Here is a 17,500-nt window from a genome sequence, read left to right as displayed (position 1 = left end):
GTGTGTGTGTGTGTGTGTGTGAGATGGGTAGGTTTAGGGGTAGGGGCTGTGTGTGTGTGTGTGTGATGGCTAGGTTTAGGGGCTGTGTGTGTGTGTGTGTGTGTGTGTGTGTGTGTGTGTGTGTGTGTGTGTGTGTGTGTGAGATGGGTAGGTTTAGGGGTAGGGGCTGTGTGTGTGTGTGTGTGTGATGGCTAGGTTTAGGGGCTGTGTGTGTGTGTGTGTGTGTGTGTGTGTGTGTGTGTGTATGTGTGTGTGTGTGTGTGTGTGTGTGTGTGTGTGTGTGTGTGTGTGTGTGTGTGTGTGTGTGTGTGTGTGTGTGTGTGTGTGTGATGGCTAGGTTTAGGGGCAGTGTGTGTGTGTGTGTGTAAGTGTGTTTGTGTGTGCGAAGGTGTATTTGTGCGTGTGTGTGTGTGTACACACACTTTCCACAACTTTCCTGTAGCTCAACCAGTAGAGCGTGGCACAAGGTCATGTGTTCGATTCCCAGGGAAAGCAAGAACTGACTATAATGTGAAAATGTGTACAATGAATGCAATGTAAGTCGCTTTGGATAAAAGCGTCTGCCAAATGCGTAAATGTAAATGTGTGTGTGTGTGTGTGTGTGTGTGTGTGTGTGTGTATGCAAGTGTGTGTGTGTGTGTGTGTATGAGTGTGTGTGGTGGTCATGGTGATGTTGTTGTTGATCTGAGATTACTGTTTTCTCTCCATCTCTATGAAGATTAAATCTGTTGACCTGTTTTCCTCTAATCTCTGATTGTCTTCTTCACTAACGGCTGTTGTGCAATTAACCGAACGCCTCATTAAAGACTCCATGTGTCCATCAGCGGTGTGTGTGTGTGTGTGTGTGTGTGTGTGTGTGTGTGTGTGTGTGTTACTCACTCACCGGCCGTCTGTGCAGATCATCATCTCTCCATCAGGATCATGTGAGATTCACACACACACACTCATCTGGATTTTCTCAGGATCTGTGTTTCCCTCCTCATTCTCTCTCTGCTGGAACAATGCTGACTTCCTCACACACACACACACACACCTCACTCTAATCTGACAGTAAATGCGCAGAATGTGTGACCGCACCATTTACACAAACACAGATTTTAAGTTACATGCTCTCATACATTCACACACACGCACACACAGACTCACGCACACTTAGTCACACACTCACACACACACAGGTTTGGCTTTGCCGGTCTATTGTTCATATTTCCTGTTTTCTAGCCTCACATATCAGTGAACATGGGTGTGTGTGTGTGTGTGTGTGTGTGTGTGTGTGTGTGTGTGTGTGTGTGTGTGTGTGTGTGTGTGTGTGTGTGTGTGTGTGTGTGTGTGTGTGTGTGTGCGTGTGTGTGTGTGTGTTTATTTGTATTATTGTGTGTCCTGTACTCTCTCTCACTTTCTGTTCTAATGCAACAACAGGAAGCAGCTCTGCTCAATCACACACACACAAACACACACACACACACACACACACACACACACACACATTAGTTTTTGTGACATATGGGGACATTCAATAGGCGTAATGGTTTTTATACTGTACAAACCCCTTACACTGCCCCTAAACCTACCCATCACACACACACACACACACAGACACACACACACACACACTGCCACTAAACCTACCCATCACACACACACACACACACACACACACATACACACACACACACACACACTGCCCCTAAACCTACCCATCACATACACACACACACACACACACACACACAGCTCCTAAACCTACCCATCACACACACACACACACACACACACTGCCCCTAAACCTACCCATCACACAAACACACACACACACACACACACACACACACACACACACACATTCTGCATTTTTACTTTCTCATAAAAACTCCTCCTGTGTGATTTATAAGCCTTTTGTAAAGTGGGGCCATGGGTAATGTCCTCATATTTCACCCTCTCCTGTAATACCTGTGTCATACCCATGGCATTATCCCCCCCCCCCCCCCCCCTCCACCAGCACACACACACACATGTTTGTTTTTGTGAAATGTGGGGACATTCATTAGGTGAAAAGGATTTTTAAATCATACAGGATGAGTTTTTTTTTTTTTTTTGACAAAGTAAAAATGCAGAATGTTTCCTGTGATGGGTAGGTTTAGGGGCAGTGTGTGTGTGTGTGTGTGTGTGTGTGTGTGTGTGTGTGTGTGTGTGTGTGTGTGTGTGTGTGTGTGTGTGTGTGTGTGTGTGTGTGTGTGTGTGTGTGTGTGTGTGTGTGTGTGTGTGAGTGTGTGTGCTGAACTCTTCATTGTGTCTTCACGTGTTTTTTCGTCTTTCAGACTTCTGGGATCCCTGAGCAAAACCTTGCGAAGTGCATTCATAAAAAAAAAAAAAAAATGGTTGACCCCGGAGCCTCAGCCGTCATGGACGCTGCACCTGAAGCTACTAAAGCCTCATCAGGAACTTTACGCTGGAATTTGGTGTGTTTCGACGGCATTAACTATAGGGTCTAAATTAAGTTCCGGGTATATATTTCGTGAGGTCGCACTTTCGAGGGCGGGACTTGGGTGCTGAACATGCTGATTGGTTGAGCTCACGCAGCCTTTTATTTCAACCGGCATTTTTAAAGGAAGTGTATGAGATTGTGGCCAAAACTGGTACTGCAATCCCTTTCCAATGACTGTAGAACGGTGTATCCCCCTCCCCCTCCCCCTGACTCGAGGTTGCCAGATTGGCTGATCCACGTTTGTAGATCTCCAGCTGTGGTAACTATAGCAGATCTGGCAACCCCAAACACTACTGACTGGTGATTGGTCGATCGGTGGAGGGCGGAGCTTCAGGCCAAAACACAACATGACATCATCATCATCAGTTGAGCTGCAACAACAACTTTATAATGACAATATCCGGCCGGACTACTGCTGGCAGTGATAGAAGAGTTTGACATTAACATAATTTATTAATGTCTAGAGACATATCAGGGCCATTTTATGATTCATTGAAATATATTTCTTACATTCAGTTCCTTTAATGTTGATGATCACGTTATTTTTTTATACGCATATGATTAGGTGCGATCGCTTGTTTCTGCGTTTCCTTCGCCTGTGTTTTGATCAGAGGATTCTGTACTCATGCAGAAGATACATTTACATACAGTTCCTTTAAAGCTCTTTTGCGAGGTTCGTTCTGCATTCAGTAAATATCCAACATGTCCTCCAACCAATACGCCTATATAGATTGTTTGTCACTTCTTTAAAATACGACCCACAGGAGCGTTTACTAAAGTTGTGCTCCTATCGATAATATTTTAACTCATGAAATACGACCCATAGGAGCGTTTACTAAAGTTGTGCTCCTAATGACAATATTTTAACTCTTGAAATACGACCCATAGGAGCGTTTACTAAAGTTGTGCTCCTAATGACAATATTTTAACTCATGAAATACGACCCATAGGAGCGTTTACTAAAGTTGTGCCCCTATCAATAATATTTTAACTCATGAAATACGACCCATAGGAGCGTTTACTAAAGTTGTGCTCCTAATGACAATATTTTAACTCTTGAAATACGACCCATAGGAGCGTTTACTAAAGTTGTGCCCCTAATGACAATATTTTAACTCATGAAATACGACCCATAGGAGCGTTTACTAAAGTTGTGCTCCTAATGACAATATTTTAACTCATGAAATACGACCCATAGGAGCGTTTACTAAAGTTGTGCCCCTATCAATAATATTTTAACTCATGAAATACGACCCATAGGAGCGTTTACTAAAGTTGTGCTCCTAATGACAATATTTTAACTCATGAAATACGACCCATAGGAGCGTTTACTAAAGTTGTGCTCCTAATGACAATATTTTAACTCATGAAATACGACCCATAGGAGCGTTTACTAAAGTTGTGCCCCTATCGGCAATATTTTAACTCATGAAATACGACCCATAGGAGCGTTTACTAAAGTTGTGCCCCTATCGGCAATATTTTAACTCATGAAATACGACCCATAGGAGCGTTTACTAAAGTTGTGCCCCTATCGGCAATATTTTAACTCTTGAAATACGACCCATAGGAGCGTTTACTAAAGTTGTGCTCCTATCGGCAATATTTTAACTCATGAAATACGACCCATAGGAGCGTTTACTAAAGTTGTGCCCCTATCGACAATATTTTAACTCATGAAATACGACCCATAGGAGCGTTTACTAAAGTTGTGCCCCTATCGGCAATATTTTAACTCATGAAATACGACCCATAGGAGCGTTTACTAAAGTTGTGCCCCTATCGGCAATATTTTAACTCATGAAATACGACCCATAGGAGCGTTTACTAAAGTTGTGCTCCTAATGACAATATTTTAACTCATGAAATACGACCCATAGGAGCGTTTACTAAAGTTGTGCTCCTAATGACAATATTTTAACTCATGAAATACGACCCATAGGAGCGTTTACTAAAGTTGTGCTCCTATCGGCAATATTTTAACTCATGAAATACGACCCATAGGAGCGTTTACTAAAGTTGTGCCCCTATCGGCAATATTTTAACTCTTGAAATACGACCCATAGGAGCGTTTACTAAAGTTGTGCTCCTAATGACAATATTTTAACTCATGAAATACGACCCATAGGAGCGTTTACTAAAGTTGTGCTCCTAATGACAATATTTTAACTCATGAAATACGACCCATAGGAGCGTTTACTAAAGTTGTGCTCCTATCGGCAATATTTTAACTCATGAAATACGACCCATAGGAGCGTTTACTAAAGTTGTGCCCCTATCGACAATATTTTAACTCATGAAATACGACCCATAGGAGCGTTTACTAAAGTTGTGCCCCTATCGGCAATATTTTAACTCATGAAATACGACCCATAGGAGCGTTTACTAAAGTTGTGCCCCTATCGGCAATATTTTAACTCATGAAATACGACCCATAGGAGCGTTTACTAAAGTTGTGCCCCTATCGGCAATATTTTAACTCATGAAATACGACCCATAGGAGCGTTTACTAAAGTTGTGCTCCTATCGGCAATATTTTAACTCATGAAATACGACCCATAGGAGCGTTTACTAAAGTTGTGCCCCTATTGACAATATTTTAACTCTTGAAATATGACCCATAGGAGCGTTTACTAAAGTTGTGCCCCTATTGACAATATTTTAACTCTTGAAATATGACCCATAGGAGCGTTTACTAAAGTTGTGCCCCTATTGACAATATTTTAACTCATGAAATATGACCCATAGGAGCGTTTACTAAAGTTGTGCCCCTATTGACAATATTTTAACTCATGAAATACGACCCACAGGAGCGTTTACTAAAGTTGTGCTCCTATCGGCAATATTTTAACTCATGAAATACGACCCATAGGAGCGTTTACTAAAGTTGTGCCCCTATCGACAATATTTTAACTCATGAAATACGACCCATAGGAGCGTTTACTAAAGTTGTGCCCCTATCGGCAATATTTTAACTCATGAAATACGACCCATAGGAGCGTTTACTAAAGTTGTGCTCCTAATGACAATATTTTAACTCTTGAAATACGACCCATAGGAGCGTTTACTAAAATTGTGCCCCTATCGACAATATTTTAACTCATGAAATATGACCCATAGGAGCGTTTACTAAAGTTGTGCTCCTAATGACAATATTTTAACTCATGAAATACGACCCATAGGAGCGTTTACTAAAGTTGTGCTCCTAATGACAATATTTTAACTCTTGAAATACGACCCATAGGAGCGTTTACTAAAGTTGTGCTCCTATCGGCAATATTTTAACTCATGAAATACGACCCATAGGAGCGTTTACTAAAGTTGTGCTCCTATCGGCAATATTTTAACTCATGAAATACGACCCATAGGAGCGTTTACTAAAGTTGTGCCCCTATCGACAATATTTTAACTCATGAAATACGACCCATAGGAGCGTTTACTAAAGTTGTGCTCCTAATGACAATATTTTAACTCTTGAAATACGACCCATAGGAGCGTTTACTAAAGTTGTGCTCCTAATGACAATATTTTAACTCTTGAAATACGACCCATAGGAGCGTTTACTAAAGTTGTGCTCCTATCGGCAATATTTTAACTCATGAAATACGACCCATAGGAGCGTTTACTAAAGTTGTGCTCCTAATGACAATATTTTAACTCATGAAATACGACCGATAGGAGCGTTTACTAAAGTTGTGCTCCTATCGATAATATTTTAACTCATGAAATACGACCCATAGGAGCGTTTACTAAAGTTGTGCCCCTATCAATAATATTTTAACTCATGAAATACGACCCATAGGAGCGTTTACTAAAGTTGTGCTCCTAATGACAATATTTTAACTCTTGAAATACGACCCATAGGAGCGTTTACTAAAGTTGTGCTCCTAATGACAATATTTTAACTCTTGAAATACGACCCATAGGAGCGTTTACTAAAGTTGTGCTCCTAATGACAATATTTTAACTCTTGAAATACGACCCATAAGAGCGTTTACTAAAGTTGTGCTCCTATCGACAATATTTTAACTCATGAAATACGACCCATAGGAGCGTTTACTAAAGTTGTGCTCCTATCGGCAATATTTTAACTCATGAAATACGACCCATAGGAGCGTTTACTAAAGTTGTGCCCCTATCGACAATATTTTAACTCATGAAATACGACCCATAGGAGCGTTTACTAAAGTTGTGCCCCTATCGACAATATTTTAACTCATGAAATACGACCCATAGGAGCGTTTACTAAAGTTGTGCCCCTATCAATAATATTTTAACTCATGAAATACGACCCATAGGAGCGTTTACTAAAGTTGTGCTCCTAATGACAATATTTTAACTCTTGAAATACGACCCATAGGAGCGTTTACTAAAGTTGTGCTCCTAATGACAATATTTTAACTCTTGAAATACGACCCATAGGAGCGTTTACTAAAGTTGTGCTCCTAATGACAATATTTTAACTCTTGAAATACGACCCATAAGAGCGTTTACTAAAGTTGTGCTCCTATCGACAATATTTTAACTCATGAAATACGACCCATAGGAGCGTTTACTAAAGTTGTGCTCCTATCGGCAATATTTTAACTCATGAAATACGACCCATAGGAGCGTTTACTAAAGTTGTGCTCCTATCGGCAATATTTTAACTCATGAAATACGACCCATAGGAGCGTTTACTAAAGTTGTGCCCCTATCGACAATATTTTAACTCATGAAATACGACCCATAGGAGCGTTTACTAAAGTTGTGCCCCTATCGGCAATATTTTAACTCATGAAATACGACCCATAGGAGCGTTTACTAAAGTTGTGCCCCTATCGGCAATATTTTAACTCATGAAATACGACCCATAGGAGCGTTTACTAAAGTTGTGCTCCTAATGACAATATTTTAACTCATGAAATACGACCCATAGGAGCGTTTACTAAAGTTGTGCTCCTAATGACAATATTTTAACTCATGAAATACGACCCATAGGAGCGTTTACTAAAGTTGTGCTCCTATCGGCAATATTTTAACTCATGAAATACGACCCATAGGAGCGTTTACTAAAGTTGTGCCCCTATCGACAATATTTTAACTCATGAAATACGACCCATAGGAGCGTTTACTAAAGTTGTGCCCCTATCGGCAATATTTTAACTCATGAAATACGACCCATAGGAGCGTTTACTAAAGTTGTGCCCCTATCGGCAATATTTTAACTCATGAAATACGACCCATAGGAGCGTTTACTAAAGTTGTGCTCCTATCGGCAATATTTTAACTCATGAAATACGACCCATAGGAGCGTTTACTAAAGTTGTGCCCCTATTGACAATATTTTAACTCTTGAAATATGACCCATAGGAGCGTTTACTAAAGTTGTGCCCCTATTGACAATATTTTAACTCTTGAAATATAACCCATAGGAGCGTTTACTAAAGTTGTGCCCCTATTGACAATATTTTAACTCATGAAATATGACCCATAGGAGCTTTTACTAAAGTTGTGCCCCTATTGACAATATTTTAACTCATGAAATACGACCCACAGGAGCGTTTACTAAAGTTGTGCTCCTATCGGCAATATTTTAACTCTTGAAATACGACCCATAGGAGCGTTTACTAAAGTTGTGCCCCTATTGACAATATTTTAACTCTTGAAATATGACCCATAGGAGCGTTTACTAAAGTTGTGCCCCTATTGACAATATTTTAACTCATGAAATATGACCCATAGGAGCGTTTACTAAAGTTGTGCCCCTATCGGCAATATTTTAACTCATGAAATACGACCCATAGGAGCGTTTACTAAAGTTGTGCCCCTATCGACAATATTTTAACTCATGAAATACGACCCATAGGAGCGTTTACTAAAATTGTGCCCCTATCGACAATATTTTAACTCATGAAATATGACCCATAGGAGCGTTTACTAAAGTTGTGCTCCTAATGACAATATTTTAACTCATGAAATACGACCCATAGGAGCGTTTACTAAAGTTGTGCTCCTAATGACAATATTTTAACTCTTGAAATACGACCCATAGGAGCGTTTACTAAAGTTGTGCTCCTATCGGCAATATTTTAACTCATGAAATACGACCCATAGGAGCGTTTACTAAAGTTGTGCTCCTATCGGCAATATTTTAACTCATGAAATACGACCCATAGGAGCGTTTACTAAAGTTGTGCCCCTATCGACAATATTTTAACTCATGAAATACGACCCATAGGAGCGTTTACTAAAGTTGTGCTCCTAATGACAATATTTTAACTCTTGAAATACGACCCATAGGAGCGTTTACTAAAGTTGTGCTCCTAATGACAATATTTTAACTCTTGAAATACGACCCATAGGAGCGTTTACTAAAGTTGTGCTCCTATCGGCAATATTTTAACTCATGAAATACGACCCATAGGAGCGTTTACTAAAGTTGTCCTCCTAATGACAATATTTTAACTCATGAAATACGACCGATAGGAGCGTTTACTAAAGTTGTGCTCCTAATGACAATATTTTAACTCATGAAATACGACCGATAGGAGCGTTTACTAAAGTTGTGCTCCTAATGACAATATTTTAACTCTTGAAATACGACCCATAGGAGCGTTTACTAAAGTTGTGCTCCTAATGACAATATTTTAACTCATGAAATACGACCCATAGGAGCGTTTACTAAAGTTGTGCTCCTAATGACAATATTTTAACTCTTGAAATACGACCCATAGGAGCGTTTACTAAAGTTGTGCTCCTAATGACAATATTTTAACTCATGAAATACGACCCATAGGAGCGTTTACTAAAGTTGTGCTCCTATCGGCAATATTTTAACTCATGAAATACGACCCATAGGAGCGTTTACTAAAGTTGTGCTCCTATCGGCAATATTTTAACTCATGAAATATGACCCATAGGAGCGTTTACTAAAGTTGTGCCCCTATCGACAATATTTTAACTCATGAAATACGACCCATAGGAGCGTTTACTAAAGTTGTGCCCCTATCGACAATATTTTAACTCATGAAATACGACCCATAGGAGCGTTTACTAAAGTTGTGCCCCTATCGACAATATTTTAACTCATGAAATACGACCCATAGGAGCGTTTACTAAAGTTGTGCCCCTATCGACAATATTTTAACTCATGAAATACGACCCATAGGAGCGTTTACTAAAGTTGTGATCCTATCGACAATATTTTAACTCATGAAATTCGAACCATAGGAGCTTTTACTAAAGTTGTGCCCCTATCGGCAATATTTTAACTCATGAAATATGACCCATAGGAGCGTTTACTAAAGTTGTGCCCCTATCGACAATATTTTAACTCATGAAATACGACCCATAGGAGCGTTTACTAAAGTTGTGCCCCTATCGACAATATTTTAACTCATGAAATACGACCCATAGGAGCGTTTACTAAAGTTGTGCCCCTATCGACAATATTTTAACTCATGAAATACGACCCATAGGAGCGTTTACTAAAGTTGTGCCCCTATCGACAATATTTTAACTCATGAAATACGACCCATAGGAGCGTTTACTAAAGTTGTGATCCTATCGACAATATTTTAACTCATGAAATTCGAACCATAGGAGCTTTTACTAAAGTTGTGCCCCTATCGACAATATTTTAACTCATGAAATACGACCCATAGGAGCGTTTACTAAAGTTGTGATCCTATCGACAATATTTTAACTCATGAAATTCGAACCATAGGAGCTTTTACTAAAGTTGTGCTCCTATCGGCAATATTTTAACTCATGAAATTTGAACCATAGGAGCTTTTACTAAAGTTGTGCCCCTATCGGCAATATTTTAACTCATGAAATACGACCCATAGGAGCGTTTACTAAAGTTGTGATCCTATCGACAATATTTTAACTCATGAAATTCGAACCATAGGAGCTTTTACTAAAGTTGTGCTCCTATCGGCAATATTTTAACTCATGAAATTCGAACCATAGGAGCGTTTACTAAAGTTGTGCTCCTATCGGCAATATTTTAACTCATGAAATACGACCCATAGGAGCGTTTACTAAAGTTGTGCCCCTATCGACAATATTTTAACTCATGAAATACGACCCATAGGAGCGTTTGTTAAAGTTGTGCTCCTATCGACAATATTTTAACTCACGAAATACGACCCATAGGAGCGTTTACTAAAGTTGTGCCCCTATCGGCAATATTTTAACTCATGAAATACGACCCATAGGAGCGTTTACTAAAGTTGTGCCCCTATTGACAATATTTTAACTCACGAAATACGACCCATAGGAGCGTTTACTAAAGTTGTGCCCCTATCGACAATATTTTAACTCATGAAATACGACCCATAGGAGCGTTTACTAAAGTTGTGCCCCTATTGACAATATTTTAACTCATGAAATATGACCCATAGGAGGGTTTACTAAAGTTGTGCCCCTATCGACAATATTTTAACTCATGAAATACGACCCATAGGAGCGTTTACTAAAGTTGTGCCCCTATCGACAATATTTGACTCATGAAATACGACCCATAGGAGCGTTTACTAAAGTTGTGCCCCTATCGACAATATTTGACTCATGAAATACGACCCATAGGAGCGTTTACTAAAGTTGTGCCCCTATTGACAATATTTTAACTCATGAAATATGACCCATAGGAGGGTTTACTAAAGTTGTGCCCCTATCGACAATATTTTAACTCATGAAATACGACCCATAGGAGCGTTTACTAAAGTTGTGCCCCTATCGACAATATTTTAACTCATGAAATACGACCCATAGGAGCGTTTACTAAAGTTGTGCCCCTATCGACAATATTTTAACTCATGAAATACGACCCATAGGAGCGTTTACTAAAGTTGTGCCCCTATTGACAATATTTTAACTCATGAAATATGACCCATAGGAGGGTTTACTAAAGTTGTGCCCCTATCGACAATATTTTAACTCATGAAATACGACCCATAGGAGCGTTTACTAAAGTTGTGCCCCTATCGACAATATTTGACTCATGAAATACGACCCATAGGAGCGTTTACTAAAGTTGTGCCCCTATCGACAATATTTGACTCATGAAATACGACCCATAGGAGCGTTTACTAAAGTTGTGCCCCTATTGACAATATTTTAACTCATGAAATATGACCCATAGGAGGGTTTACTAAAGTTGTGCCCCTATCGACAATATTTTAACTCATGAAATACGACCCATAGGAGCGTTTACTAAAGTTGTGCCCCTATCGACAATATTTTAACTCATGAAATACGACCCATAGGAGCGTTTACTAAAGTTGTGCCCCTATCGACAATATTTTAACTCATGAAATACGACCCATAGGAGCGTTTACTAAAGTTGTGCCCCTATCGACAATATTTTAACTCATGAAATACGACCCATAGGAGCGTTTACTAAAGTTGTGCCCCTATTGACAATATTTTAACTCATGAAATATGACCCATAGGAGGGTTTACTAAAGTTGTGCCCCTATCGACAATATTTTAACTCATGAAATACGACCCATAGGAGCGTTTACTAAAGTTGTGCTCCTATCGACAATATTTTAACTCATGAAATACGACCCATAGGAGCGTTTACTAAAGTTGTGCCCCTATCGACAATATTTTAACTCATGAAATACGACCCATAGGAGGGTTTACTAAAGTTGTGCCCCTATCGACAATATTTTAACTCATGAAATACGACCCATAGGAGCGTTTACTAAAGTTGTGCCCCTATCGACAATATTTTAACTCATGAAATACGACCCATAGGAGGGTTTACTAAAGTTGTGCTCCTATCGACAATATTTTAACTCATGAAATACGACCCATAGGAGGGTTTACTAAAGTTGTGCCCCTATCGACAATATTTTAACTCATGAAATACGACCCATAGGAGCGTTTACTAAAGTTGTGCCCCTATCGACAATATTTTAACTCATGAAATACGACCCATAGGAGCGTTTACTAAAGTTGTGCCCCTATTGACAATATTTTAACTCATGAAATATGACCCATAGGAGGGTTTACTAAAGTTGTGCCCCTATCGACAATATTTGACTCATGAAATACGACCCATAGGAGCGTTTACTAAAGTTGTGCTCCTATCGACAATATTTGACTCATGAAATACGACCCATAGGAGCGTTTACTAAAGTTGTGCCCCTATTGACAATATTTTAACTCATGAAATACGACCCATAGGAGCGTTTACTAAAGTTGTGCCCCTAGCGACAATATTTTAACTCATGAAATACGACCCATAGGAGCGTTTACTAAAGTTGTGCCCCTATTGACAATATTTTAACTCATGAAATACGACCCATAGGAGCGTTTACTAAAGTTGTGCTCCTATCGACAATATTTTAACTCATGAAATACGACCCATAGGAGCGTTTACTAAAGTTGTGCCCCTATCGACAATATTTTAACTCATGAAATACGACCCATAGGAGCTTTTACTAAAGTTGTGCCCCTATCGACAATATTTTAACTCATGAAATACGACCCATAGGAGCGTTTACTAAAGTTGTGCTCCTATCGGCAATATTTTAACTCATGAAATACGACCCATAGGAGCGTTTACTAAAGTTGTGCTCCTATCGACAATATTTTAACTCATGAAATACGACCCATAGGAGCGTTTACTAAAGTTGTGCTCCTAATGACAATATTTTAACTCTTGAAATATGACCCATAGGAGCGTTTACTAAAGTTGTGCCCCTATCGACAATATTTTAACTCATGAAATACGACCCATAGGAGCGTTTACTAAAGTTGTGCTCCTATCGGCAATATTTTAACTCATGAAATATGACCCATAGGAGCGTTTACTAAAGTTGTGCCCCTATCGGCAATATTTTAACTCATGAAATACGACCCATAGGAGCGTTTACTAAAGTTGTGCCCCTATCGGCAATATTTTAACTCATGAAATACGACCCATAGGAGCGTTTACTAAAGTTGTGCCCCTATTGACAATATTTTAACTCATGAAATACGACCCATAGGAGCGTTTACTAAAGTTGTGCCCCTATTGACAATATTTTAACTCATGAAATACGACCCATAGGAGCGTTTACTAAAGTTGTGCCCCTATTGACAATATTTTAACTCATGAAATATGACCCATAGGAGCGTTTACTAAAGTTGTGCTCCTATCGGCAATATTTTAACTCATGAAATATGACCCATAGGAGCGTTTACTAAAGTTGTGCCCCTATTGACAATATTTTAACTCATGAAATACGACCCATAGGAGCGTTTACTAAAGTTGTGCCCCTATCGGCAATATTTTAACTCATGAAATACGACCCATAGGAGCTTTTACTAAAGTTGTGCCCCTATCGGCAATATTTTAACTCATGAAATACGACCCATAGGAGCTTTTACTAAAGTTGTGCCCCTATCGGCAATATTTTAACTCATGAAATACGACCCATAGGAGCGTTTACTAAAGTTGTGCTCCTATCGACAATATTTTAACTCATGAAATACGACCCATAGGAGCGTTTGCTAAAGTTGTGCCCCTATCGACAATATTTTAACTCATGAAATACGACCCACAGGAGCGTTTACTAAAGTTGTGCCCCTATCGACAATATTTTAACTCATGAAATACGACCCATAGGAGCGTTTACTAAAGTTGTGCCCCTATCGACAATATTTTAACTCATGAAATACGACCCATAGGAGCTTTTACTAAAGTTGTGCCCCTATCGACAATATTTTAACTCATGAAATACGACCCATAGGAGCGTTTACTAAAGTTGTGCCCCTATCGACAATATTTTAACTCATGAAATACGACCCACAGGAGCGTTTACTAAAGTTGTGCTCCTATCGACAGCAGGACACTTTCATTTTAAAGCATTTTTCCCCTTTATCTGCGTAATATTTCAGGTTTTTCATAGCTCACATCAACATGTGATCGTAGGATCGTGAGTTTGATCCCAGGGAACACACACATGTGCTCATAAAGTGTGTGTGACTATAAATCACTGGGTAGGTTTAGGGATGGGGTGTAGTTGTAAATTAAAAAAATATATTTTTGCAAAATGGAAATATTACAAATGATGAAAAAAAGTCCAGACACTGCATTAAAATAAACACACACTTTGTGTGTGTGTGTGTGTGTGTGTGTGTGTGTGTGTGTGTGTGTGTGTGTGTGTGTGTGTGTGTGTGTGTGTGTGTGTGTGTGTGTGTGTGTGTGTGTGTGTGTGTGTGTGTGTGTGTGTAATGGGTATGTTTGGGGGCTGTGTGTGTGTGTGTGTGTGTGTGTGTGTGTGTGCGTGCGTGCGTGCGTGTGTGTGTGTTCACTACTGTGTGCTGTCATCAGCACCCCGTCCTAAAATATGAACACAGCTTTGTGTGTTTTCATGTATATAAAAACATTAATACTCTCAAAAATAAAGTATTTAGTTTCTGTCACTGATGCAAGTTAGATGTACTTTACTAACTTATTTATTTTCATCAAATGAATAAATGTATTAATTATAGTCAATTTCATTAATCTATATTAATATAATGTGTTAATATTTGTTTATTATAGGATTATTTTTATCAAATGTTTTTATTGAGGTTAATCTTTGTTTTATATTTTTTACACAGCCGTTCCCCACCTCAACACTCCCTCTAGTGGACACAAGCTCGTCACACACACGTCTAAAAGGAAGGGTGTGTGTGTGTGTGTGTGTGTGTGTGTGTGTGTGTGTGTGTGTGTGTGTGTGTGTGTGTGTGTGTGTGTGTGTGTGTGTGTGTGTGTGTGTGTGTGTGTGGTGTGTAAGGGTTTCTTATATGTCTGTATCTCTAGATCTCTGAGATGTTTATGGAAGCCCAATTTTGCCACATAAGAAAAATATTATTTGATAAATCTTAATTATGACACAAAAAAACGAAAATGGTCACAATATTATGTAAAATGTCTACATTATGAGAAATTATGCACACTAAGTCAAAAATTATAAGTTTTAAAAAGTCGAAATTATGACAATTCTGTAATTCTCATACTTTCAGATTTTTTATTTTAATTTACGGCATATTATAGTAAATAAAACACTGCTGAAATACAGCATCGATCGAGCGATTGAAGACTAATGACTTTATTAAATTATCACATTTAACATAATAAACAGCAAAAATAGTTTGACTATTTTCTTGTGCTTCATCTTCATAATAGGCCTATCAAGTATATTTGTCAATGCTACGTCCTATAAAAAAATATGTCTAGAAGTAATAGGGTCGGTAACATATGTATTAAAGTAAAATAAACTGAAATGAAAGAAAAGAACGGGTTCAGTTACTGATAAATGTATGATGAGATGAATCATGCAGAGGCAGATTTAAACTTTTAACTCTTTTACTAAATCCAGAGATGTCTTAACGACTTTAATCTATATATTTTCTCCAAAGATTAAAGAGTCATAAATGTGTCATTTGGTACACTTGACATTTTATTATAGGCCTATTGTATAATATCTATACAAATTATAATCAATTGGATCGCTCATAAACCAGTAAATAAGACCATTGGGTCAGCTATTGTTCAAAATAAACAAATAAATAATGGAAATGGAGTTAGCAAAACTTTAGCAACAGGTTTAGAGGACAGGACTACATTTCCCAGAGTTCCCCTCCTCCTGCAGAAACGAGGGAGGGCGTCTTTAATAACTCACTGTGGCATTAATGTGTCGTATCGCATTATGTGCTGCCACATAACGCGCGTTTGACGCGTTATTCCGACATTATTCGCGATTTAACGCGTCCGTTAGCCGCGGAGGAACTCAGTCAGGGCTTGTTTACATTAGTGACGGCTGCCTGCGTCGAGTTCGCCGAGGCGATTTAAACACACATATATACTAGTCAAAATATATAAGGACGTTTTGGTCCTCGGCGAGTGATATTTGTTGATATGAATGATATTGATGAGTTTCTGTCGGGTCAGCACAGGCAGTCCGTCGGATACCTATTCCGCGAGGAGGGGCGGTGACCGAGAGCACATGCCTTCATTTTGAGCTTCCCTATTGGTTATCTCGGGGGCCTTATTGTATATCCCGCTCTGTGATTGGCAGACGCGGCTGTCAATCAGTCTTGGCCTGTGGTGGAATATATAAGCGTGCAGAGCTGCTCTGCCACAGCGCGAGATGGAGCAGCGTGAGCTCGCGGTTTCACGAGCTTTCGACTGATTAAAGTCTGTTTTTAAACGGGAATATTTTCAGAAGTGCTTGCTAGAGCATCCGCGGCTCCTGTGAGGGCGGGTCTGTCGCTCAACACGGTGTTATTTTTGACGCGTAGGCGAAGAAACGATCGAGTGTGTGTGGAAGTACGTGTGTTTGTGTTCGATAAAGGGGGCGGGATTTTCTCTGGCTAGCATTATTCATGAGCAGGGGGCGGAGCTATTCAAATAACCGGGGCGTGTCCGATGTAACACGTGGATCAATGTACATCAAAACACTGACGCTCAAGTAAGATAAGGATGTTTGTACATTTTCCGTAGAGGCTGATGGATGTACAGAGTGAGCTTCCGACGCCTGTCGGCGAGGTGACTGCGAATATGGTGCTAACCGAGCTAGCCGCTAATCAAGTGGGGGTTAACGACGCGATTAAAAACGGCTTGCAGTTGCGAGGCGAGGCGGCAATGCAGCCGCAGAAACTCAACAAACGCCGCTTTAGCATGAATGTGGGTTTTAAACACCCGAGTCTCGGGAAGCGCCGGCGCCGCGCTAACTCCGAAAGCGATCCGGTTTTGCCGTCAAACTTCCAGCTGGGAGGGAACATCTTCGACCCACTGAACCTCAACAGCCTATTGGACGAGGAGGTTAGCAAAGCGCTCAACGCAGAGACGCCCAAATCATCACCGCTTCCCACAAAGAGTCGCGATCCGGTGGAGATCCTGATCCCGAAGGACATTACGGACCCGCTAAATCTTAGCTGCGCGGACGCAGCCGCGGGCGTGCTAGTTTCGCCAATGAAGATCCGCCGCCGCCACCGGAACCGCCATCACGCGGCCGAGCCCGAAAGCGAAAAGCCCAAGAGCGA

General features: G+C 39.8%; 2 protein-coding genes across 2 annotated transcripts in view; one reads left to right on the top strand and one right to left on the bottom strand.

Annotated features, from left to right (window-relative positions):
* Positions 1-1,144, bottom strand: part of zgc:158659 (uncharacterized protein LOC791141 homolog) — a 45,920-nt gene extending 44,776 nt beyond the window's left edge. Inside the window, exon 1 of the mRNA XM_067445346.1 lies at positions 884-1,144. The gene's annotated coding sequence lies outside the window, so the exon portion shown is untranslated. The remainder of the gene's footprint in view (positions 1-883) is intronic.
* A 14,999-nt stretch (positions 1,145-16,143) lies between these two features.
* The window catches only part of mepceb (methylphosphate capping enzyme b), a 15,416-nt gene continuing 14,059 nt past the window's right edge, over positions 16,144-17,500 (top strand). The window contains exon 1 of the mRNA XM_067445308.1: positions 16,144-17,500. This exon is cut by the window's right edge and continues 769 nt beyond it. Coding sequence (XP_067301409.1) covers positions 16,965-17,500 — 536 coding nt within the window. The 5' untranslated portion in view covers positions 16,144-16,964.

Source organism: Pseudorasbora parva, chromosome 6, assembly GCF_024679245.1.
Source record: "Pseudorasbora parva isolate DD20220531a chromosome 6, ASM2467924v1, whole genome shotgun sequence".
NCBI lineage: Eukaryota > Metazoa > Chordata > Actinopteri > Cypriniformes > Gobionidae > Pseudorasbora > Pseudorasbora parva.
Note: the sequence above shows the minus strand (reverse complement) of the source record. Positions and strands in the feature narration are given on the sequence as shown.